The sequence below is a fragment of the Vanellus vanellus genome (genome assembly GCF_965231255.1).
Source record: "Vanellus vanellus genome assembly, chromosome: 7".
NCBI classification, from domain to species: domain Eukaryota; kingdom Metazoa; phylum Chordata; class Aves; order Charadriiformes; family Charadriidae; genus Vanellus; species Vanellus vanellus.
This window is the reverse complement of record NC_138912.1, coordinates 38,253,698-38,274,695: the sequence shown is the minus strand read 5'-3', so window position 1 is coordinate 38,274,695 and position 20,998 is coordinate 38,253,698. Positions and strand designations below refer to the sequence as shown.

The following is a 20,998-nucleotide window of genomic DNA, read 5'->3' as shown; positions in this document are numbered from 1 at the left end:
TACCCAAACACGCCAGGATTCGCTCGCCGCGGGGTGGTTCTCTTCCCATGTCCTTGTGGGGACCAGTGTCTCCATCAATGATGGTCAGACCTCCTCGTGCCGCCGTGCCCCAGCCCCACAGTCGCCCCTCCACGTCTCTCTGGCATCACCTTACGCCCGGCCGAAAGGTTCGTCCTAGGAACGGCTGAAGTATTTTCACTGCAGCAGGGCAGTGGCAGGGCTCCCTGGGATCCAGCAGCCTCCCGTGTTCCTGAAGAGCAATCGCTGTCTATTTATGCCTCCGGAAAATGTATTTTTTAATGGGGGTTCATTAAAGCCTGAAGAGAGCCAGCCTAAGAGGCATCTGGAAGCAACTAAAATTAAAATACCTAAAATTAGCCTCCCCAGCAGCAAATCCTCCCTCTGATCTAGATGCCGAGGTGCACATGACCCAGGCGTGCCTTTCTCATTTTCCCTTCCTGCTGCCATCCCATTCCTGAGCCGCCGGGCACAGCCCCAGGAGCTGACGTGCCTGCCCACGACTCCGGAAAAAACAGCATCCCTCCTCTGGGTTTGCTAGGATCTCTTCCTCGGTTCAAAAATCAGCCTCCAAGTTTACTTTTTGGGACTGTCTCACCTGAGCAAGGGCTAAAAAATACCACGTTCCCCTGTTGCCACGGGAACCGTTTGGGATGGGGACTCTGTGGCATCGTTCTGTCCTGGGGGAGCAGCTCTTATTCCCCCAAATCTCGGTTGTTGATGAGACCCGGTGACTTTTATTTTCGGAAGTGTCCCCTCTGTCCCTGTGCCCTCTCCCAGCTCCCAAAGCACCAGTTTGGTCACTGGTTTTCAGGGAATGCAGGACGGGATGCTGCATCCAGGATCCAGGCATCTTCATAGTGTTGGTAGAAGATGAAACCACTCTGGGGAGTGTTTCCACATGGAAATGTGCCACATATGTAATTTCCCTTCCCTTCCCCTTCCCCTTCCCCTCCCCTCCCTCCCCCCCTCCCCTCCCCTCCCCCTCCCTCCCTTCCTTCCTTCCCTTCCCTTCCCTTCCCTTCCCTTCCCTTCCCTTCCCTTCCCTTCCCTTCCCTTCCCTTCCCTTCCCTTCCCTTCCCTTCCCTTCCCTTCCCTTCCCTTCCCTTCCCTTCCCTTCCCTTCCCTTCCCTTCCCTTCCCTTCCCTTCTTGTTTCTTTTCTTTTCTTTTTCTTTTTCTTTTCTTTTTTTTCTTTTCTTTTCTTTTCTTTTCTTTTCTTTTCTTTTCTTTTCTTTTCTTTTTCTTTTCTTTTCTTTTCTTTTCTTTTCTTTCTTTTTCTTTTCTTTTCTTTTCTTTCTTTTCTTTCCTTTCCTTTCCTTTCCTTTCCTTTCCCTTTCCTTTCCTTTCCTTTCCTTTCCTTTCCTTTCCTTTCCTTTCCTTTCCTTTCCTTTCCCTTTCCTTTCCTTTCCTTTCCTTTCCTTTCCTTTCCTTTCCTTTCCTTTCCTTTCCTTTCCTTTCCTTTCCTTTCCTTTCCTTTCCTTTCCTTTCCTTTCCTTTCCTTTCCTTTCCTTTCCTTTCCTTTCCTTTCCTTTCCTTTCCTTTCCTTTCCTTCCTTTCCTTTCCTTTCCTTTCCTTTTTTCTTCTCCTTTCCCTTCCTCCCTTTCCTCTCTCTCTCTCCTGATGCTTCTCTCCCCCCAGGTTCCACATCCATGCATCCCACAGCCCCTTCCCTTCGGGGAGGAGCGCTGCGGGCAGCGTACGGAGGAGGTGCTGCAGCAGGACACAGATACCTTCTCCACCTTGATTAAGGAGAGGTTTCCCAATCCGTGGGCATCATCCGCAGCCCTTCCCCGCCCTCCCCAGTGTCTGAGAAGTTTATGGCGGTGGGAGGTTTTGTAGCTGGCAGCCCAGTGGAAATATTTCCCCTAGTGTTTTGTAAATAGTACGGTCAATGGGAAAAATAAACCCTCCCATGAAGGTTTTGTTTGTAAATCCAGTGGCCTAGGGAGGAAACCCAGGCAGAAATAGGAGGCTAACGGTGCCCAGCCAGACCTACTCAGGAGACGCACTTCTCAGAAGACAATCCCTTCGGTTTTTGAAGTGAATTATGATCGGAAACACACAGAAATTCTCAACCATACTCACCAGGTGAAAAAAAAAAAAAAAGGCACGAGAAAGCAGTTCAGTTCATATACTGCTGAGGAACTTGCAGTTTAAGCGTTCAGGACCTGAAATATCAAGTTTTCTGTGTTCCTACAGTGACGGAAGAGCCTGTGCTGGGTTTGTAGATGTCTCAGAACACTTTCCAGTGCTGAGGGCACCTCCACGGCCCGTCTGCTCCAGGTACGGCCGGGGGCGAGCGGGAAGCCCCTCCGGCGTGCGAAGTGCCTGCCTGGGGGGGAGAGAATGAAGAATTACCCATTGCAGAAATAAAACTGGGGAGATTCAATAGAGTAGGGCAGGAATGGCCAAGAGCTTGCAGCCCCCACAGACCCTATAGACGGCTGCTTTAGGCCCCGGACATTTTACGCTGGTGCCTTAAACCTACACATAGGTACTTCAGACCCTGCGTATAGACCCCTCAGGGCCTGTGTGTAGACCCTTTCAGGCCCTGTTTATACAGGCTGCTCAGACCCTATTTATAAACACCCCGAGACCCTTTTCAGGACCTATATATAAGCCCCTGGGACCCTATATAGAAGCTCCTCAGACCTCATTCAGGACCTACAGATACGTTCCTCAGATCCTACGCACAAGCCTTTCAGGACCTATATATAAGCCTCTGACACCATATATACAGACCTTTCAGACCTTAAATATAAGCCCCTGAGACCCCCCACGCAGGTCTTTCAGGCCCTATAGACAAGCCCCCTCAGACTCTATATACAGGACCTATAGAAACGCTCCTCACACAAGCATTTCAGGACCTACGCATATAGGTCCCCAAGACCCTACATGCAGTACTTTCAGGACCTGTATATAGGACCCTGAGACCCTATACATGGGCCTTCCAGGACACGTATAGACGCCTCTCAGACCCCTGACACCGACCCCTCGGACCCTATACGGCTCCCGAGCGCCGCAGGAGCCCCGCCCCTCCGCTCCAAGCCCCGCCCCTCTTGTCTCAGGACACGCCCCCTCGACTCAGACCCCGCCCCTCCGGCAACAGGCTCCGCCCCTCCGGCACAGACCACGCCCCTCCCGCCCCAGGCCCCGCCCTCTCCCGGCGTGCCACCGCCCGCGGAAGCGCGACCGCGGGGGGCGGGGCCTGTGTGCGCTCCGGCGGCGGGGCTGAGGTAAACGGGGCGGGGAGGGGGATCCTGCTTGCTCTCCCGCGGCCGGCGGTGGGGCCCGGCGACTCTGCTCGGGCTGGACCGTCCCTTCCCTTCCCCGCGCCCTGGCGGGGCTGTGGGCGCGTAGGCGGGTCCTCATCGTGAAACGGGCTGAGGGGGGGGCCCAGGCCCAAGGGTCTCAGAGGGGAGCTCAGCCCCTGAGGTGAGGGGCCCGGGCCCGGCGGCTGAGGTGGGGGGCCCGGGGGCTGAGGTGGGGGGCCAGGCCTAAGGGCTGAGGGAGAGCTGCCGCCCGGGGAACCCAAGCTTTCCGGGTCACAGGGGACTCGGGGTGCTGTGTTATGGCTTCTCCTTCCCTCGGGCACCTTCAATAAGATGATAATTTCTTGCCTATGAAGTAAACCTTGGGGTCTGTGCCTCCATTCCCGTGTTCAAGCTTTCCTGCTGGGAAAGCCCCAGGAGAAGGAAGAACCCCCCCCCCCCCGCGGTGTGCCTGGGCCAAGGGGGGGGCCTGCAAGGAGTGTTTTGGGGAGCTCTCATGCGGTTTGAGGAGCCGAGTCCCCAGTTTTGGTGTAGTTTTGTTGCTGTATTTGATTGCTTGTGGCGCTGCCGGGGCTGTGTGAATTATTGCTGTATGTTATAGCTGCTGTCAAAGCAATTTTTGTTATTAGCGGTTTGTTAAACAGCTTTAACTTCACTGAACGGCCAAACTGTATTTGATATGCAGTTTGTCTTTGGAAGAACCTTTAGGGTGAATTTGGCTTAATAAACCACTGAGAGTGTAGAAAGGCCTGATCTTTATCACAACATGATTTATCTGTACCGTATTTGCCTTTAGTTTAATGAGCCGCTTGGGAAAGGCGGTAAATCTGAGTCTGTTTAGTGGGGTTTGCTGACCAGGGGTGGATAGGTCAAACAAGGCAGGATTTTTTGAGACTTTCTCTTCTAGAAACTTGAGTGCCAGCTCAAACGTGAGTTAAAGTAAAGGCCTCACTGGGTTTGTTGTTGTTTGTTTGTTTTTTTTTTAATCAGCTGCATGACCATTCCTTTTCCTCCTGGCTTTATTTGGCACATGGTCTGAGATGCGAGTACTGAGGTCGATATGTGTAAGCACTAATATGCAGAGCATGACTGCCAGAAGGAAGACTGTGTGCAGTGTGTTGCTGGCAGCAAAGAGTTATAATCTTTATTATGTTTCTTGTTTTCAGAACACAGCCCTGCAATTGCAAAGAAATAATTCCCAGTGTTCTTTGTGACCGCCTGACTTGCAAGCTACAGGTAAGGATGGTATTGCTGCCTGCTGGGGTGTGCAACTCACAGCATGCTGTGGCCGTGCTCTCAGGTACTTTTGACTCTGCTGAACTAATTATCTGGCTGATATTTACCCTTAAATCCATCCTGTTTGGAATGATTCTTGTTCTGAAGTGTTCACCTAGGATTTTTCCTGCAGCTGTAGGAAAATAGGTTGGCTTTTTGCATTGTGAAAAGTTGTGCTGACTTTTCTGTTACAAGACTCGGCCAGTGCCGTGTGGTTTGGAAGGAGGAGGGAAGCAGGCATGGGGGCAAGCTGTGGAAGAAGGCTGCTGCCTGGAGCTTCCTGTCAACACAGCCTTTTCATAAAATATTAAAAAAAACTTTCATAAAAATGTATTAGAAAAACCCCACCCCGAAACCCCAATGTGACTCTCTATTTCTGTGCACTGATTAAAAACTTGTTTGAACGTAGGGAGGTATCTTTAAAAAAAACTCACCAACCAAAACTAACTAAAGATGCTTAAACTGTGTGGGCTTGTCCATCTGGAGCAACAAAGCATTTCTTGGCCAACACAGGGGTACGAGACAAATATGTTCTAGTGTCATCACTGCTCATTTCTCTGGGACTCTGGAGAACGTCCTGGCAGCCACCACTTTCAGGCAGCAGCTTCTTTAGCCAATACAGCTGCTGCCAGAAGAGGGCATGGAGTGTCCTGTGGCTTATAATCATCCTCCTAAATTTTCTGATATTCAGAAAATTTCTGGTATGTTAAAAAGAATATAATGTGTGTATTCAGCAGTAAGCTGAATGTAAGCTTAAGCTCATGTAACCCCTGTTCTTTGTTTACATGTGGAACCAGCTTGTGCTCCAAATCACCTGTTTTCTGTAGAAACGTTTGTGATATTTGTTATGCTTCCTGGAAGTTGAAATTTCATGCTCTGGAGTAAAAAGAGTGGTGTGCCTTGCTTACATCATTAATGTCTGCCTACTGGGGGCTCTCTGGAGCTCCCCATGCCTTATTAGTCTTTGTGTAACTTCTCTGTATAGGTTCCAGTTGTGACACTCGGGCTGAGAAGTCAGGTTCCTGGGTAAGCTCGCGGTATTGTTTTCTGAGGAGAGATTGTACCATTGTCCTCGGGCAGTTTAGTAGGGCGAACTGTAAGACTTGCAAATCATTTAAAGTCTCAGAAATGCTTTGAAGCAGTATACCATCAGCATAACATTTTTGAAGTGATATTTGAGGGAGCCATCAGCTGTGTTTAGATCTAGAATGTGGAAACAACTGTTTTTCTGTTTCTTGAACAAAATAAGTTCTGTAGCGATCGTGTTAGGTTTATTATAAGAACACACTGCTGCGTGCTGTTCCTTTTGCTGCAGTAACGTTCCTTGAAACGGACCAAACTGGGATATAGAAATACTTGTTTTATTCCCCCCAAGTTTGCAGTGGCCTTGCTGGTGCACAGTATTTTAACACACTTCAGTGCAGTAGGGCTGAGGATACTCGTTTACCACAATAAAAACCTTATTTGTTGATTTTCCAGATGTTGTGTGTTCCTGATGGGAAATCGCAGGGGTGTTAGAGGAAAAAGTATGTTGGTGTAGATGTGACTTCGGGTGTGATGATGCTGTTTGAGATAATTCAGGAGGAAACAATTACCCAGGGTTGTTGAGTATTGTAGGCAGTGTTGTATGCCTTTGAGAAGAATATTTTGACTTCTTTTAAAGCAGAACGGTTTTGAGAAAGGTGTGTTGCAGTTGGCATGGCTACCTCTTAATGAGGAGGATGCCTATATGTCTCTTTAAGGTGATGTGTTTGACGCTTCTAGTAAAAAACGCAAGGGCTCATAGCAAGTCTGAGTCGAAATGCACTTTGTCCGCCTAAGCACATACCATCCAAAAGTCTTTGGCAGGCTTGCCCCTTAGTGAAAGATTTAAGATACTACAAAATAGAAAAAATAGACAGCTTGACTGTTCAGATCATGCATTGTTTTACTGCGGCTTCTGCGTTATCTGAAAAGTCTTTGGCTAGTAAATTCTGGGTTATCTTTGCCTGCTACCTTGTCTGTGAGTGCAGTGGCTTTTTTTTTTTTCTTCTCACTAGAGAAACTTGCCATGGAATTTCCTTTCATGCATTCTGGATTTAACCTCTGTCGAGAGCAGCTTTTAACTGCAGTCCCACCATTGCTTGGAGTTGGCAGTACTGCCGTGTGAAGAGATCCTCTTGTCTGGGGTGGCGCTACTGGTGATGTGGGGCAGGAGGAGGTAAAGCGAGCAAAAGCATTGATCCTTGTCACTGGGAATTTTGTCCTGGGTTTGGCACAAGATGGGAATACATAGCTGGGGGCAGGCCAGCTGTTTGTGCTGGTTTAGAATAGCTGGGAATGTGTGGCCCTAAATGCTTTGCATAAACAGCCTTTGATTCATTACATGGTTACTTTTCTGTCCCTGCAGTCTGTCACAGCTTGTCACCCTTCCTTTACCTGCTGCAAAACAAATCAGTGGCTTAATGTAATGGTTTTCTCTTTGTGTTTTTTAAATAGAAAATATTTGGCTTATCTGGTGTGTGTGGTTTTCTGTTAAGTCTCCAGGGTCTCTAGAGCTCAAATTCTTGGGTTTTCCTGTTACTGTTAGAGTGTATAGCTCTTTGAAATGAGATCCAAGATCCTCATGTAGGTAGCAAGAAAGAAGATAATGATTTGAGATGAGCAACGCTGCAGCTGACCTGTGCTTGAAACAGGAGACCCTGGAATCTGTGTAGCTTTGTAATTTGCAGTGTGTTAGTATGTGAGGCAGACAAAGCCGGTCTATGGCAACATCGAAATCAGACCCAGTGTCTGTATAGACTAGTTGTACTATGTACCACCACTTTAACATCTGTGTTTTCATTAGTTTGATGCAAACTTTCCGTCTCTGGCATTTTTGCTTCAAGAGCTAGAAGAGTAGTTGTATTTTTTTCACTAGAATCTTAGCTATGATACAAACACAAGGAAGATCTGCAAGAATTGACGCCTGCCTTATGCCAGTTGCTGTTAAAGAAAACAAGAGGATTGTTGCTGTATTGGATGCTCTGTGTGTGCATGTGTGCACCAGGCTTGCTGTCCATTGGAGCTGCCCTGGAGTTTGCCCCCATCTAGCACTGATATGAGGAGATTTTGGTGGTTTAGTTTTTTTAACACCTCTTCTTACAGTCTGTAGCTATGGCTTTTATCGTGTGCTTTTAAGGTTGCTATTTCAATAAAATAATCCTCTTTTTTTTTTTTTCCCTGTTGGCTGAAGTTTTGGTGGAGTGCAAGGTAAAACTCCTCCATCCGCTGATGAATATCTTGCTTTTTGGTTTCGTGGCTGCAGGGAGGGAGGGAGGTGGTGGGTGGTAGTGGTCAGGCACCATGACTCATCTGGTCCTCTGCTCAGTGGGGTGTTTGCTCCAGATTAGCGCCTGAGCATGTGTGTGCTATCTGCCTGGCTGCCGTGGATGGAGTCAAATATTTGTTGCTGGCTTTTTCATGCTGAAAGTGAGCTCCTCAGGTCACGTTATAAAAGCACAAGGCCCTAGCCAGGCTTATCCTTATTCTTTTTTCTCTCTGCAGTTCAAGCTAATGCAATACTGTGTTGCTGGAAAAGCAACTGCAGCGCTTCAGACTTGCTTTTCCTCTTTTTGGGAGGAACCGGCGCTCTTCTCTTGAATTCCCAAGAAATCACCATCTGGTAGATGGAACGCAGATGCTGTAACTTTTTTGTTTCAGTAAGATTTTTAGTTAAAATTTCTTTGGATATGTGCCATCTAAGTGTGGTGCTTCAGGCAGGGGAGGTATTTTCTAAAGAAGCGAGTGGCCGTGGCTGGGGTAGGTGATGCTTCTCTTTAAAAGACAGAATGGGAAAGGGGGAAATTACCATACGGTGATATTCAAATTCAAGTTCACAAATCTTTTTCCTCCTTGTCAGAGAGGAAAAGAGGTACAGACTTCATCATGTCGAATTTTGCGATGATTGGCTGCCTGTCTACCTCCAAAAAGAAATTTGTTGTCTTCTTGAGCTGGATGTGTGTCTGCAGATAAGTCAAGCCTGTTGAATCGCCACCTTCGCAGCCTAGTGAGGCTTTTGCTTTCTCCTCAGACTACTTACATTTTTCTCTTCTAGTGTTATTTTCTTATGAGTCACATATTCAGTACGAATTAACACCAGTTTTCTTGGTGCAAAGTAAGCCATAAATACCTCTTAAATCTACTTTTAACTGCTCTGATTTTTTTTGCTTGTTTGTTCTTGTAAGGTATGCACAGGTAGGTGGCTGTCAGCTGGAGAAAGGGCAGGAGCTTCAAGGAGGGTCTTTCTATTTGGTGCAAAAGTTAGGAATCTTCAGGAAAATCGCATCCCATTGGCACAGATGGTACAAGGCAAGTTAAATCACTCAGGTCAGGCAGCTGTATTCCTGCTGGCCATAACTTTCTACAGAAAAAGCAAAAGTGTTATGTTTTCTCCTCTCCGCCCCCCCCGCCCCCGACGAACCTTTCTGACAAACCTTTGCTTCTCAAATCGGTGTCATTTTTTTCCCCTCCTGCAAAAATGCCTCTGCTCTGGTGCACCTGCTAGTGTGGCTGGTTTGCAAACAGCCTGATTATTTGGTAATAGTGATTGGAAAAAGAAAATTTCACATTGGACTGATTAAGATAGAGGTGGCTCATGAAACAGGGTCATTATCCAGAGCAAGGGGCGAGATAAATTTTTGGGTTTTTTTTTTCTTGGTTTTTGTTTTTACAGATCTACTAATTACCTCTGGCTTCTATGGAGATGCTGCTAGGGAGTTGGTCAGTGCTGGGGTTTTCTAGGTAGAAAAGCCCAAAGAACAGGCTGCATTTTGAGGGGAGGAGGGGAAAGGAAAACTTTAACCAGAAAAAAGTGTCATTTAACATTTGTTTCTGTGGAAGATTATAGTTGCCCCTTAAAAACCTATGGTGCATCGCTGGAGACTGGCTGTCTGAAGTAGCAGGCAAATATTTTACCCTTGCTGAAGGTGCTATTTTCAGTGCTGCTGCAACAGATGTAACTGGTTTCATTTGTTTGGGTATGCTCATTTTTCATTTGTTTCTCAAAAGCTGCAGTTTGTGGTGGTTGCATCTGCTCAGAAGTCCTCTAGCGACTCAGCAGGTTAGGTGGGGGGTTGCTATTGAGCTTGCCAAGCGATGCTGCCTCTGCCATTTTAGTTGGCACCAAAGTCTTTATCCTAAATAGACTTTAAATATTCGAAGGCGAGTGGGCAAAGATCCTTCCCCAGCGAGTAAACACTCCTGTCTTGCTTTCCAAGGGAAGACCAAGTTAGCTACTGAACACATACTTAGTAATTATAACTCAATTATTTATAATGCTTTATTAAAGCTAAATTGAAAGTCTTGTATGCATCCTCACAATGCATCATCATCTCTACTTAGCACTGAAGATTGGTAAAATTATTTTCAGTTGTGTCTGTTTTAATCTAGACTCTGCACAGTAGCGTTTGGGGTTTATGACTCTTATCTGGCCAGCGTTGCTTGAGTCCAAGGCAAAGCTCCTGTGGCAGCAGACTCGGTAAAGACCCACATGGGCAGCTTGTACAGTCTGAAGAGAGATGGTTATTTCTTCCATGTAGTATTTGCTATCTCAGGATGATCCACAGTTCCTAGCACACTACTTGTTTTCAAGCAGTGAGAGCCCAAGTGTGGGTATGTGGAGCTTGAAAGTGGGCTGAGGAGGGATTAAACCAACTGATAGTAACAGAGAAACGTACATTTCTCTTAATTTAAATCTAGCTAATAGTAAGGACGCGTGTAGTAAACTGAGAAGAGCGCCTGTGTGTAAAAGTGGTAGTTTAACAAGTTGGATTTCACCTTGCTGTTTTAGTTTCACTTGGTGTCTTATGATGCAAAATGGATCAATTTGGCAGAATAAAGTAACTCGTGAGATGAGGATGGCATAAATAATGGAGTCTTAATGGATATCATCCCGGTAAATCGTTAGACTAAATAAGCCATGTTAATGGCGAGGTGATTGCAGAACACCAAAGTGTGTTGTTGGTAGTGCAATATTAGACTGAATTTTTAAACATGTTATGAAATGCAATAGCGTGGCTTTAAGAGCAGCTGCGTGCAGAACAGGGTGAAGGTTAATATTAAATCCTGGCTATTAGAGGGACAGCACTGGTCATCCCCAGGGGGAGGACAAGTGATGACTGGGTGTAGTGAGAGAGCTGCAGATTTGGGAAGTGTGCATTTTCAGGGCTGAGGACTAAGAAGAGGTGAACCCTTACCGCAGTGACAGTTAAAAAGAAATTGCAAGGCTACGTCTTAGGTTTTTGCTAAAGACCTGGCAGTGTGTTATGGATTGATGCTTCATAGACTCTCGATCAATTTGAATTGTGCTCTGAAACAAATGTGGTTCCCCTCTCTGGTGAAATTAATGTGATTAAATATTGCCCCGATCTCATACCTGAGAAGAAATTACTTTTGCTGCTAGATTTCATTTTCACTCCCAAAACTGATTTATGCATCTTAGTAAGCTAATAACTTCAGTAATGTGAGTAATCCTTTATCTGAAAATTGCTCTGGGTAAGGTGAAAATTTGGGAGTTACAGGAGGGAAAAAGAGCAGGAGCAGTTCGGTCTCTCTTGGGAATGGGGGAAGGAATAGATCCAGATGCCTTAGTAACTGGAATCCACCTCCAGGCACCTTTTGTATGAATTAACCTTGTACAAATATCTCTTCCTGGTACCAGTTTGTAAATGGAAAGTATGGAGAACTGGGGGGAAGAGAAGTCAAAATTAGTAACTTAATCTTAGAGGAGGCAGGCTTGATGTTAAGAGTTTTTTTCCCCGCCAAGGTTTATGTATCTCAGATTATTTTAAGTATATATTAGTGTTAATGGTAAAACTTCTCTCCTGATTACTTTGCCCTTTTCTTTGTGTCTTGACTTTTCCCTCCCATTGGATTTGTTGTACTTCTTCCTCCAAAAAATTGCGATTTTTTTTTTTTTTTTTTTTTTTCCTTCCCCTCTTCCCAATAATCCTCTTGAAGATGGAGACAGGAGAGCTGGGAGCTGAGACTCTGTGCTCTTCTGTGTCTGGGCTCGCTGCTTCAGGGCACCCCCACACCTTCTGGAGCTGAAGTCACTGCCTTCAGTGAGCAGGGGTTGAAGTATAACTGACAGTCAGGGACCGAGATGGAAATAGGTGAGGAATTTTCTGCCAGCGGCTGCTGGATCAGGATGTCTTGGTGCACTCTGGCAACGTCAAACTTTGCTTTTTAATAAACATACAGCTCCAGAAAGCTCATCCAGTTCTTAGTGACTCCTTCTCAGCCAGTCCCGGCAGAAAGTCTTTAAGCCTAAGCAATGCCTCATAAATGCAAATCTTTTTGAGAGGGTCTTACTACATAACAATAATTTTCATTTAAATTTACAATTGACATTTTGCACTAATGTGCAAGCTTACCATGTCCTAGTAAAACTGTTCAAATAAAAAGTGTCTGTGAACCCTTCTCTGATTAAAAATTAAACACCCATCAGCTTATTCTGTTACTGTTCTCTCTCTCAGATGCTTGTGCCACCAAGGCCAGCTTTGACATCAAAAAGCTGCTTTAAGTGTGTTTCATCTTAAAATCTGAGGCTGTTCTGGGTTGCCAAAAAGGCCAAAAAGTTCAGTGCTGTGGGGTACCCAAGTGTGAAGAAGTCCCTTTTCGCTGGGCTGGGCTACGTAGTGCTTTCAGTCTTGAAACCATCAGCTGATTAGGGTGATGGGAAAATAGGAGCAAGTCTTTTTATTCTGTTCTTTTGGAATCTGAAAAATGATGCAAGAGAGTTGGGATGTGCTGATTCTTATGTGCACTGAAAAATTCCAGAGCTGGACTGCGGATGCTCTGGATGTGGCGGAGGGGGAGAAGCGGAGAGGCTTTCTGACTTTCCTTGCAAAACAGATTAGCGGACAGAGGGTCGTTGTTTGGGGGAATAAAATGTCCGCATCAAGCCAGAATGTATATGGCTGTTGAAATAACTTTGCCTTTCTTCTTTTAAAGTGTTGTCCTCAGTTTGAATGATGCCCATCATGTATCAGATCGGAAGCGGTGCTTTCCTAATGGGTTTGTGGGTTTCCTGGATGTCAAAGACGCTAACACTTTTAATGCTAAATTACAAATACATGAGGCTTTAGGCTTTTCCATCTTGCCAGCTGCATGTACGCATAGAGCAGGGCCCTGAGCGCTTACCTGATTACAGTGAGAGTTGCTGGGGGGGGAAATACAGCTTAAACCATGGAGCTGGGGCACAAAAACATGGTGCCAAAGTGGACAGAGAGACGGGTACCAGGATGGGCTGTCAGATCTCTCTTGGTTGCCGTGTGGGGTGAGGTGGACTTTTTTTTTTTTTTTTTTTTGAGGATAGGGGTTTGGTGGAACAGTTTGTATTTACTGGTGGAGCAGACAGTCAACAAAACTTTTGATTTTAAATCTTCAAGTCTGTTGGTTGACTCTGCTTAAAAAAAAACAAAAACAATAATACCCTTGTCTTGTGGCATAAATAAAAGCAGATATATTATTCTTTTCAGGAAAAAAAAGCGTCCAAACTATTTCTTTTGTCCAAGGATGTTAATTCAACCTCTGAAAGTAACTGTAGAGCTGTTCTGAGCAAGAACGTACGATAAGACTGCCTTATATCCTAAAAACAAAACTATGATTTATAGATTCCTTGTAGCAGTAATGCTAGAACATCACAACAACTTTTATGTTTGATCCTAATTTTCATTATTTTGGAGTTAAGTTGTTTTTCTCTGAGCTGCTTTGTTGTATCCTGTAAAAAAGCAAAAAACAAACCCCCCTTTATTGCATTAAATCATGCAAGAATTGAGGTTATTTCTTATTGCAAGCTGTAATCGCATCAGTTCTTGGGAGTTTTATACTTCATCTCAGTTTTATTCCTTATCCTGCTGCAGATTGTGATGTTAAGGTTTTCATTGCTGCAGTTAAGGCAAGATGCTTATTTTTAATCTCTTTAAAAGTGAGCACCAGCTTTCTTGAGTGATCTTGACTTATATGCCTGGAGCTTTTAACCAAACATACCAAATATAATGGTGCTTTTGATTTAAAAGAAATAATTGTGAGCGATTGTAAAATTGCAGATGGAAAATTCAGCTCCCGAAGTGTGTGTGGGTTTGTTTTTTTCTCTGAGATAAGAAGATACTCTTTATTTTAGGGTTGTTATTATGGGAGCTGCCTGCTTTCAGCGCTCTCGGGCAATTGCTACTGCTGTCTGGGTGAACATCCCAGCACCATCAAGGATGGAGATTACTTGGACAAAGAGGATAATTTAGTGTTTCTTAGGGCTCAGGCAGAGCAAATATTTATGCAGTCCTAAAGAAAACAGCCTGAAATGTTGTAAAAATCTCTCCCAGCTCAAAACTAAGCACTGTGGGGCTTGATTTTCATTTTGGCTGATTAAATGCTACTGGCACCACTTCCCTTATCTATTACATCTTATGCATATAAAGCTGTAATTAGGATGGGGAACCCAAGTAAGGGCAACACTAGCTTCTTGGTGAAAATAACACTTGAAAAGAAATTCATCCCTGGTGATGAAATGGGAACATCACGTTTGTGTAGGATGAAAATAATATTAAATTTGAAATAAGAGCTTTTTCTCATAACAATTCTATTGTTCAGGGCTGGAGAAAATTGGGAGAGTAAGCGCTGTTGGCTGGCTGTATTCCATTAAAACTTTAATTTTAAGCTTATTTATTTTTAAAGGAATAAACAAAATGGTAATGCCGACTGCAAACTTTGTTTTTAATACGTGCACGGATGAATATAAAGTGGGTGCTCTTCTGATGTACTAGCTGTGAGCACCCATAAACCGGGGTGGTGAGGGATAGACACCCTGTGGCTCTGCCACCTCCATCCCAGCCTGCAGTCGCTCCGTCCCATCTTTGTTGTCCCAGGACCATGCAAAAGCCTTAGATCTGATGCAAAAAGTCACCGATAAGGGGTTTGATAATGATTTTTCATTATCTATGCTTTCCTTCCCCTTGCCACCTATCTCTTAATCGTGCTGTGAAGTCTTCAGATGTATCTCTACCGTCTCTTGCCTTAAAAGATATTGAGCTCTGGCAGTCAAAATTATCTGCTGAATATTTTATGTGTGTCTTCCCTCCTTCTTCCTCTCTTCCCCTCCCTAAATTCACATCAGTGGTTCGTGTTGTGAAATCCTGAGCTGCATGCTGCTTTAATTGGTGGGAAAGGGCATTTTTTTTAGCTGAAATGGGGTAACGCACCACAAACATAAGACATGCTTGTGCAAAATAGTCCCAAGATTCTCATTGTTGGAAGTTAATAGTTTATCAGAATGGCGTGGCGGCATCTTGTGTTGTGAAAGCAAGTAGAAACCAATAGATGGGACTTTATTTCTGTGTTCTGTGGCAATTTGCTGGCTGGGAATATTTGAATTGAAGAGCAAGAATGGGGAACCAAAGGAAAAAATTGGGCCACTGCTCCCAACTTCCAATGTTTTTGCTGGCCTTGGGAATTCTTTTACCACTCTGTTCCCATTTTTTTTTTTTTTTTTTTTTATGCTGACCCCGCAATTGGAAAATTGAATTTGCATCAGTTAAAAAGAAAACCTTTATTTCACTAAAAGATGTAGCACCTTTTCTTTGCAAAGGCAAAGTTTACCCTTCACCTTCAATCTTGCGAGCTAGCAAAATTTGCTTTGTCTCCTGTAGCTGGTGTGTGTGACGAGGTGACGTTTTTGAGGTGACATTTTTGGGGTTTAGATTTCTCCATTGTAACAGTGTTTAGATTTGTAGCTCTGGTTTCCCATTTGTCTGTTTGTTGTGTGTGTAATGGGGTATGGACTGTATTTTACAAGTTTTGACACTTTGAAACTTGCCTTCTACTTAAAGTTGAATATAAATGTTTTTGCTCCAGGCTAGCTAAAAAAGTGATTTAAGAACAGTAGGGTTTTTTCTTAAGGAAATTTAAAATGACTGACTGGGTTGGTTTTTTGTTTGGTTGGTTTGCTTGTTATTTTGTTTAATTTGCCTTTTAAAATCCAGCTGTGTCTTTCCCTCTGGCAAAATGGCTCTTATTTGTTGTAGTTGCTTGTCAGATCTACCTGCATCTTCCATGCCTTGGCACTTGAGCCGTGAGCGTGCAAATATTTCCTCTTAATGAAGCGTGATGGGGAAAGGCTGAAGAGGAATTTGAAAAACATTGTAAAAGCAGCTAAGTAGTTGGGATGTGACAGCAAGGTGTGTCAGCCAGGTGTATGTCACTATGTAATACTCATAATTTGCTATTTATTAGACAGGTTACACACCTATTTCAGAACAGAGAATATATATCTGTGCCAGTTATTTTCTTTAACTTTCCTATATTAAAAAAAAAAAAGTGAGCAAACCTCTGGTCAGTGTGAGAGTCCACAACTGGAAACTGTTTGTTGCTTTACTAATGTGGTGTTCTTATTTGACAGGATGTTTCGCCTCCGATTTCTTCCCATTGCAGCAGGGCTGTCTGCTGTTTCGCGGCGTTACCATGGGACAGCACATCACCCCAGGACCAGGCATAAGCTCATGGCGGCAGCTTTCATAGGGACGACTGCAGCCACAGCAAGTGCCAGATTCCTTTGGCAGAGGTAATATGTTTTGGTTTTCTTAATTTTTGCATGAGACTTCATGCTGCTTTAGTCCTGTGGTAAGTACCTGTAGATGAGTTTAAGATCTGCAAAGCATTATTGCTCATCCTGCTTCTGCTGCATGGAAGGAATGGCTGTTGCTGACTCCCTGTGGAGCTTCTTTGCTGCTGAGAGAAGCCAAAGAGATGTGAAAAAGCTCGGGGCTGAAGAGTTTTTCTCTGTAGCTGTCCTCAGCATGGGCTGTTTGCCCTTGATGGGATTTGCTGCCCAGCTTCCCCCTGTGTGGTGATGCTACTTGGGTCTGTGGTGGTGTGCAAAGAGAAATCTGTTGACTCCACCAACCTGGGTGAAAATGTTGTGCTTTTGGCTTCTGGGAGGGCAGTTTTTGACAGCATGCTTGGCCAGGGCCTGCTACTCTGGTTTTCTTTGTGTTTTCCTGACTGCTTCGCATATGAAACATAGCAGAGGAGCAGAAGGGGACAGTCACATCTTTTGGTGGTAAGGTAGCTGCATGCGAGACTCATGAGGTTTTTAAGGGCGAGAGTCTGAGCACACCTACTCTGAGCAATGAAGCTCAAAGCTTGTTTCCATAACTGTGTGGAGAAAGGGGGCGTTTGTCCTTGCCTGAGGTGGCCCTCACTGAACCTTGGGCCCATGCCATGTTTGAAATGAATCAAGGACTGTCTTTTCCCTCAAAATGTGGAAGCAGTGTGGCACTGGCAGTGTCGCTCAAGCTCGTGGCTGCAATGAGAGTCTGAAAGTATTCGCTAAAAACCCATCTTATTCCTATTCCAATATTTAGGTGATTTATTGCTGGTTTTCTGCTGACTTGTGTTGTGGCTCGAAGGCTCTCGTTTTAAGGTAACAGGAGGAAGATGATGGTAATTGTTCTGGCTATTCCTAGAGCTGTCAAACCTTTGTCTGCTAAAAGGAGTTGCTCAGGCAGAGGAAGAACACAGTGATCCAGCACAGTGTCATCTTATGCTACATTTTGCTGATAATCTGCACTTACGTAGTGCCTCTTTATCTGCTGGACCTGAACATCTCTGCGGGGATGGCCAGGATAACACCCCTTTTCAGGCAGGGAAGTGAGCAGGGTTGTTTTCCATTTAAAACATCCTCAGTGTGATTGTAAAGTAGGTAGGACATCACGTCCTACGTAAAGCTCTCCCAAAGTCACCAAGTTAATATCTCCCTCCTGCAGCAGATTCACCCCTGCTTTTTAACAGCAGCCAAATTGCAAGTTGTTAGCTTTGCTTTTTATCAGGAGGAAGGCGCTTCCTGCAGCAAAGAGCCGTTAAGGGTAAGCGGAGTTCTAGGTCAGGAGTGATTTCAGGGAGGGATTTTTGGCTCCTGGAATACTTGGCTGTTCCTTGGCACTGTGGCCAGGCTTGACCTTGCTCAAATGAGAGTGCTGATAGAAACCAGATAAAGGAGACAGCAGCTTCTTTGGTCTAGCCTGGTCTGTGATCCCTCCAGTCTTTATCAATCTGGAGAGACTGGCTTACTGTGGTTTTTAATATTTTTTTTCTCTTTGCTCTGTGTCCTTTGTCTCTTATAAATTCATAAAGCACTAAATAGAACTGTACAGATTTAAGTATTCCTTTCCTATATGAGCCATGAAATAAAACCATAATGTCTGTAAATGTAAAATAAAAGTACATCGAGGCTTACAGTGTTACTTTAATTACTTGGCATACAGCTGTTGAATAAGAGAAGGAACAAAACCGATATATTTGGTGTAGAAAATACTTCATATTGACACCTGTAGGAGTTTTAAACAGATTATCAAGTGGGTATTAACGTTGTTTTTAAACAAATGAGGGATGAGAAACTGCAAGTTTCCTTTTGTCTTTCGCAAAATTGAGTGATTAGTTGAGTTTAAAAATAAGCGTAGGTGATCAAAATGTTTGTAATGACATCCTGGGTTATTCAGGTAGTGACATCCTGGGTTATTACAGTGAGTAGCAGTATGTATAATGAACTAGTAATAAAAGGTAAATATGTAATACATGTAGCCAGGTCACAGGGATCGAATAAGCCAAGTGTCACTGAAAATGTATTTTATGCACTACAGAGAGAAATGTCTGCGTGCATCTGAGTATGTACACTTAGTAGTAAGTGATTTTGATTTATTAAACGTTGCAGTGGTATTTAAATGGGAAGCAGGTTAGGGAGGTGCTTTGTGTAACCAGTTCTGTTGGTGCAGTTGGTCTGTCGTAGGGATGACTGATGATGCATGTTTTCCTTCAGTTAGTGAAGCAACTGTGCTTTTGTTGTGCTACGAAACTCTTCTGTGCTGCACAGTTAGTCGCTGAGGGGTCCAGCAGGTCCTAAGTGTGGCTCTCTTAGCATCGCAAAGAATTACTGTCCCTTTAATGATGGATGACACTAATGAGGAACGTGTGCCTGCTAATATTCTGCTTAACCTTGGGTGGTCTGTCAATGAAGCTGGGGCACTCCGTTGCCATTTAAGTAAGGAATGCAGTAAGGGATGCTCTGCTGCAGACTGTCAGTGAAATTTTCTTTTAAGATGAGGGATGTCTTCCTCTTTTTGTTTTCTTAGAATTTTTCTTTACAGTTAAGGCATTGCAGATGTAATAGGCTGTATCAAGGGGCAATTGAAAAAATCTTACACTTCTTGGGCTAGGTAACTAAGAGTTGATGCAGATGTTAGAAGAAGAACTATAATTACAAGAAAAGCAATAATAAAAGCGAAAGAGTATTTGACTTTCTTTTTGTTGTCTGCATAGAACCTTGTCTAAATGCCCCAGCTATTCTTGACTGACATGTGGGAAGCAGCACCGCATCTCTTATCAGTATTTAAGAAAACCCCAACTTTTTTATTTCAAAACAGATTCTTGTACTTCTGATGATGAGGAACCTTGCAAAAAGGGATTAATATGGTGGTGCCTGTATGTGAATTTACCCTTTCCATTACTTAGCATGAAGAAAGACAGGACTTCTCAGGCAATTTCTGACCAGTGTATTTCAGACTGATTGTGTAGGTTACGCTTTGAGCAGCGCCAGAAGCCAGTGCTGGGGTAAGGAAGCCCACACAAAGGTAGAGGAGAATTCAAGGGTTGAAAAGATGTATATAGAAAGCCCAGTGGTTGTATGATGCAAGATGGGAAAGACTTACTTTGTGTCTTCCTAAGATTGGAGGCAGGTTGGTGGGATCTTCACGCTTGATCTGCCTCTGTCTGTAACCTTCTGTGTAGCTGTCCGTTGCAGCTGAGGGTTGGTCCTGTTGCCTTTGCTGTCTTCCAGAAGCTCCTGCTGCCTGCTTTTGGTGGAATATATCTCATCTAAATAATTATATGACAGGAGGAGCTAATGCTGCTCTCTTCTGCCGTGTTGAAGAATACTTCAGCAATGCAAATAACTGAGCTTAGAAGACTAATGAAGTTTACCCTTGCTAAGCAATAACTTAAACTCTGAGGATTTCCAACTGATGACAGAAGCAATTAAGTATCTGGGCATTGATATAACGAATGGAATTAATTGAAATAAACCTGGGTGCAGTCATTGGCTAATCTAAATGATGCATTAATATATGAGAAATACTGAGCCTCACAGTTTGCGGCAAGCTTAATGTTTATAAAAATACTGTTACTGGTACTCGTGTAAAAGCTGCATTCTGTAATTGTACTTCCAAATACCCGCTTGGCGTGTTATTTAATGGCCACAGATACATTCTTTATGTCACAAAGCTTCCTGGCTGAATCAGTGGGCACCTGAAAGCACTGAAATGCCAATTTAAGCTTGTTGCTCAATCAACCTCGTATTGAATGAAATAAGGGAGCAAATGTCCCTTTGGGAGCATGGAAGGAACCTCTGTAAGCAGAGTCTTATCGGTGCTTTTCCTGCTTGACTGGAGGTATTTAGTTATGCTTAATTTCTTATCCTTCTGCAAATATATTAGTGGTAAGAATAAGGGCAAAACATCTGTGTTGCTCTGGAAGTTACTTAACAAGATCCTTTGCTACCGGTGTGTTTGTGTCTAACGTGGTACCCAGTCTTATTTTGCTGCATCCTCTTGGCTGTGTTCTGTGCTCTTCTGCCTTTTGCCCCATCCTGTGCATAAGCTGAAGCAATTAAGCTTGAGATACCCATCTCCCAGCCCTGGTGGTATATTCTCATTCTGTTATAAGCTCTTCTTTTTTTCAGGCTCCACTTCTCACTAGCAAGCTGAGCTGTTTACATGCTGGCTGTCACTTCTGCAGATTTCATTCCATCTTTACCATTTCTTCCTCTCTTCCACCGCCCTCTTCTCCTTTGTCTATCCTGTATCGAGTGCCCAATTGCTTTACTGGAAGATCCTCTGTAGGAAAGACCCTTCGTCTTCCTTGCTCTGCTGACCTTCACTGCTTTTTGTGTTTGGCTTTTCTCCATCAGCGCTTCTGGAATTCATTTTGTAGCCTAGATCAGCCCTTGGCTAACTCTGTTTAAGAATGCATTGCTTTTTTGCATCAGTGTCTTAAGGGCTTTAGAATAATTTGCTTAGAATACATTTTTAATGGCTGGAAATACGCCAGCTGAAACTGAGACTTTAAAATTCTTTGTTCTAATAAAACAAAGGAAACCACATAAATCATAGTCGAGAGGAGAAACCTGTTTTATAGCTCTAGATGTGTCAGGTACTACTTAACCTGATGTAGGAGAGAAAAGACAAAAAAAGTAGGTATTATCCATGTTGGGTTATTTTTATTTTGAGAGCTCTGTTCCATTTTTTTAAATTCTTTGCGAGAGGAGACTGTCTTTGGGATTGCTGTGCTGAGGGCTTTCTCCTAAGGCTTGAAGACACGTTGATCTATGAGTAGTGTCTTGAAAGAGCACTGTGTCCTTTCAGGT

At 44.0% G+C, this 20,998-nt stretch overlaps 1 protein-coding gene across 3 annotated transcripts in view; it reads left to right on the top strand.

The window, feature by feature from the left end:
- The first annotated feature begins 3,230 nt into the window (after window positions 1–3,230).
- Window positions 3,231–20,998, top strand: part of MICU1 (mitochondrial calcium uptake 1) — a 111,020-nt gene continuing 93,252 nt past the window's right edge. For 2 of the 3 annotated variants that reach the window (XM_082486485.1, XM_082486487.1), the window contains exons 1-3: window positions 3,231–3,255; window positions 4,458–4,527; window positions 15,983–16,144. In XM_082486485.1, the coding sequence (XP_082342611.1) occupies window positions 15,984–16,144 (161 nt within the window). In that variant the 5' untranslated portion in view covers window positions 3,231–3,255; window positions 4,458–4,527; window position 15,983. Of the gene's footprint in view, window positions 3,256–3,318; window positions 3,455–4,457; window positions 4,528–15,982; window positions 16,145–20,998 lie in introns of those variants that run through there. The other variant, XM_082486486.1, reaches the window with a different exon arrangement.